This window comes from Orycteropus afer, unplaced genomic scaffold, assembly GCF_000298275.1.
Source record: "Orycteropus afer afer isolate SDZICR_OR568_19922 unplaced genomic scaffold, OryAfe1.0 scaffold00322, whole genome shotgun sequence".
Taxonomy (NCBI): Eukaryota; Metazoa; Chordata; class Mammalia; order Tubulidentata; family Orycteropodidae; genus Orycteropus; species Orycteropus afer.
In genome coordinates this window covers 916154-919386 of record NW_006921909.1, presented here as the reverse complement: position 1 = coordinate 919386, position 3233 = coordinate 916154, and the positions used below count along the sequence as shown (strand labels likewise).

General features: G+C 34.8%; 1 protein-coding gene across 1 annotated transcript in view; it reads left to right on the top strand.

Moving 5' to 3' along the window:
- CEP128 (centrosomal protein 128) overlaps positions 1 to 3233 on the top strand; it is a 641642-nt gene that overhangs the window by 37410 nt on the left and 600999 nt on the right. Inside the window, exon 4 of the mRNA XM_042782443.1 lies at positions 685 to 806. Within this exon, the coding sequence (XP_042638377.1) occupies positions 685 to 806 (122 nt within the window). The remainder of the gene's footprint in view (positions 1 to 684; positions 807 to 3233) is intronic.

Below are 3233 nucleotides of genomic sequence, written 5' to 3'. Positions count from 1 at the left end.
GTAGATTGCCCCATCTTCCTTCTGAGGAGTGGCTGGTGGGTTTGAACTGCCAGCCTTCTGGTTAGCAGTCAAGTGCCTTAGGCACTACGCTACCAAAGCTCCTAAGTTAATTTTAGTTAACACTTTCTTTTTATAAGAGGTGAACATGATCGTATTGCTTCTTTAGATAGTATACCAAATTGGAACTTTTGGTGTGTTCTATTTCCAGGTAAGGAGCCCTGGTGGTTAAAGTGCTCAGCTGCTAACCAAAAAGCCATAGGTTTGGACTTACCAGTTTCTTCAAGGAAGAAATATGTGGAAGTCTGCTTCCATAAAGTTTTATAGCCTTAAAAACCCTATGGGTCAGTTCTGCTCTGGCCTGTAGGGTCTCTGTGAGTTGGAATTGAGTAAACAGCCATGGGTTTGGTTTTGGGTTCTGGGATTTCCAGGTTATTCCTGGTTTTCATTTTATCTGCTTTGAGAACAAAATAATGCCAATTTGTGGAGCTTTGTTTATAGCCACAGCAGGATACTTGGAAATGAGTTAAGGGTAGAAGTGTGTATCTATATCGTGTGTGTGCACTAAATGAGATTTTAGATTATTTCTTCTTATGTAGTTTTTTTTTTTTTTTTTTTTTTTTTTTTTTTTTTTTTTTTTTTTTTTTTTTTTTAATTGTCTCTCTCTCTCTCTTTTTAATTGTAAAGACAGCCACCGTTTTCTACCTACCTCACCTCTCAAGGACTATGGGGATCTACCAGATGGTAAACCAATGAAGTCCAGACCAACTGGTGTTCAATTTGTTGGGGAGACTGATGACATGGGCCAGGTACTTAGACCCTTCTGTAATATGTATGCAAGCTGTTCTTTACATTTGTATTTAAATGACTAACACTTAAACTTTATTGCTATTATTTTGGCCAACAATTTGAGCATCAGTAACTTTATACTGATTTTTTTTAACCCACAAACTATTTTATTTTGAATGTACTAATCTTCATCATATATTTATTTTGAATATTGTTGTGGAGGATTATATTTTGTATACCATTTAAAAATGAGCTTAGTTGGACATTTTTTGTTCCATTGATTAGATGTTTAACTCTTTAACTCTTCTGTAAGCCCAGCTAAGTCAGCTACTTTTTATTTTGCTAAGTTTTGTTTATTACGATAACGTTATTGTGCAATTGACCTATCGATTTTTCTAGTATTAGTGTTTTTCTGATTGTTTAATCATTGATGGAGCTACTTTCTATTAAGTAAGAGCTTCCATACTTCTCTGTGTATTCACTAAAGATTTCCGAAGCACTAGTTCTACGGACCTATTTATTTTCCTGCCTCTTTAAACTTTTCTGCAAGAGTTGAAATTTTCTCTTTTTGCCTTGGGCAGCAAAATTAATTAGAAAAGGACTAAGGGAAGTTTCTGATTTTGGTATGCTTGTTTTGTTGGAGTTTTAAGATTGGGAGCTCAGAATTTGTTTTAGGATACTCATCTGTGCTGTTGGCATATTACAGCATGAGATAAAGAGATAACAGAGCCAAATGCATTACAAAATGCCTTGCAGAAACTTGCCTTGAATGTGTTATTCTTTGGTTAGGTGCAACTAAACTTCATGGACTATGTGACTAAATCTAGAGTAGACAACAATTTCTTAAAATTACTTATTTAATCTTTTGTTGTATTTATTTAGTGCCTCTGTGCTGGGAACAATGCTAGTGCTTGGAAACAGTGATAAGCAAAAGTGGACATGGCCATGCCTTTTCGTGGAGCTTATAATTTATAGGAGAAACTAGATATTAATCAAATAAGTATATAAATAAACCCATAATTATGAACTGAGATATATGTTATAAATAGAAAGAGCATAGGGCAATGGGAGTGTATAGTTGGAGAACCTACCTCAGTCAGGGAATGCTTTGCTGAGGAAAGGCTTGTTGGGATGAGAGCTAAGATTTGAATAAGACTCCTAAGTAGAAAAAGTAGCTTGAGAGGAAGGAAGATAGCATGTAGAGGCAATCTAAAGAACGCCGTGTGCTAAAGAAGTAGGAAGAGCTGAAACCATGTAGAGCCCTGTAAGGGGGTGAAAAAGTTTTTTAGAAAAGATCACTCTGGTTCTAGTGAGCAAAATGTAGTTAATGTGTTCAAATTGTTTAGGAAGATATTACTGTGTTCTGAGTGTGAGATGATAGCCACTTGGAATAGGATGGTGAAATGGAGTTGGAGAGAAGGAGGTGGATTTAAGAGCTGTAGTGGATAAAGTGGAAAGGTCTTGAAGTTCAGCTGTGTACAGAGAGTTGGAGTAAGTGATAGAGTTGTGCCAAGAATGAATCCTAGGATCTTGGTTTTCAAAATTGGAAATTCATAATGGTAAACCTGAATGGATGGTCTTCTGTTATTCATTGACTATACTGTCTTCATTCCTTTCTTTTTAATTGTTCTTCCTTATTTTAAGTCCATTAACTTAAAATGTCCTTTAACTTCCCATGACACTGTACTTCTTTCTTCCCCTAGTTCAGAAGTTATGGTTAGCTGTTTACCTATCTGTCTCCCACATTAGATTGGAAGCCACTTGTTTTCCAGCATAGTAGCTGGCACCGATTAGTTGCTCAATGGGCATTTATTGAAATGGATCAGTTTTGTCTTTCTGCCAGTCTAGATAACTGGAAAAAAATTACTATAAAATATAGCATGCACACACACACACACACATTTTGGTTTATAACATATATATCCATTGTACTGTGGAAAGTACAATGATAAGAATGAACAGCACGTAACTACCAATCACTCCAAGAAATAGATGATTATCATGCTCCCAAAGCCTCTTTTATGCTCCTCATTTCCCCAAAGGGTCTACTGTCTTGAATTCTATATAAATTATTCCCTTGTTGTTTTGAAAATATCATTTTATCTACTTATATCTTCTTTAATGTAGCTTACCTGTAAACTTTATATAAATGAAATGATGTAGCATGCCTTCTTTTGTAACTTGCTTTTATTATCCAATGTTACGTTTTTGAGAGTCAGCCTTACTAATAAGTGGGTAGCTTTAATTGTTTCATTTTCACTGAGGTATGATATTCTGTTGACAGAATAGACTGCAATTTATTTAATCTGCATTCTACTCTTTTTTTTAATTTTATTTTTTATTTTTATTTATTAGGATTTGGGTGAAGATTTACAGAGTAAATTCACTTTTCATACAGCAGTTCACATATACTTTGTCTCATGTCATTGACCAAAATTTACAATGCA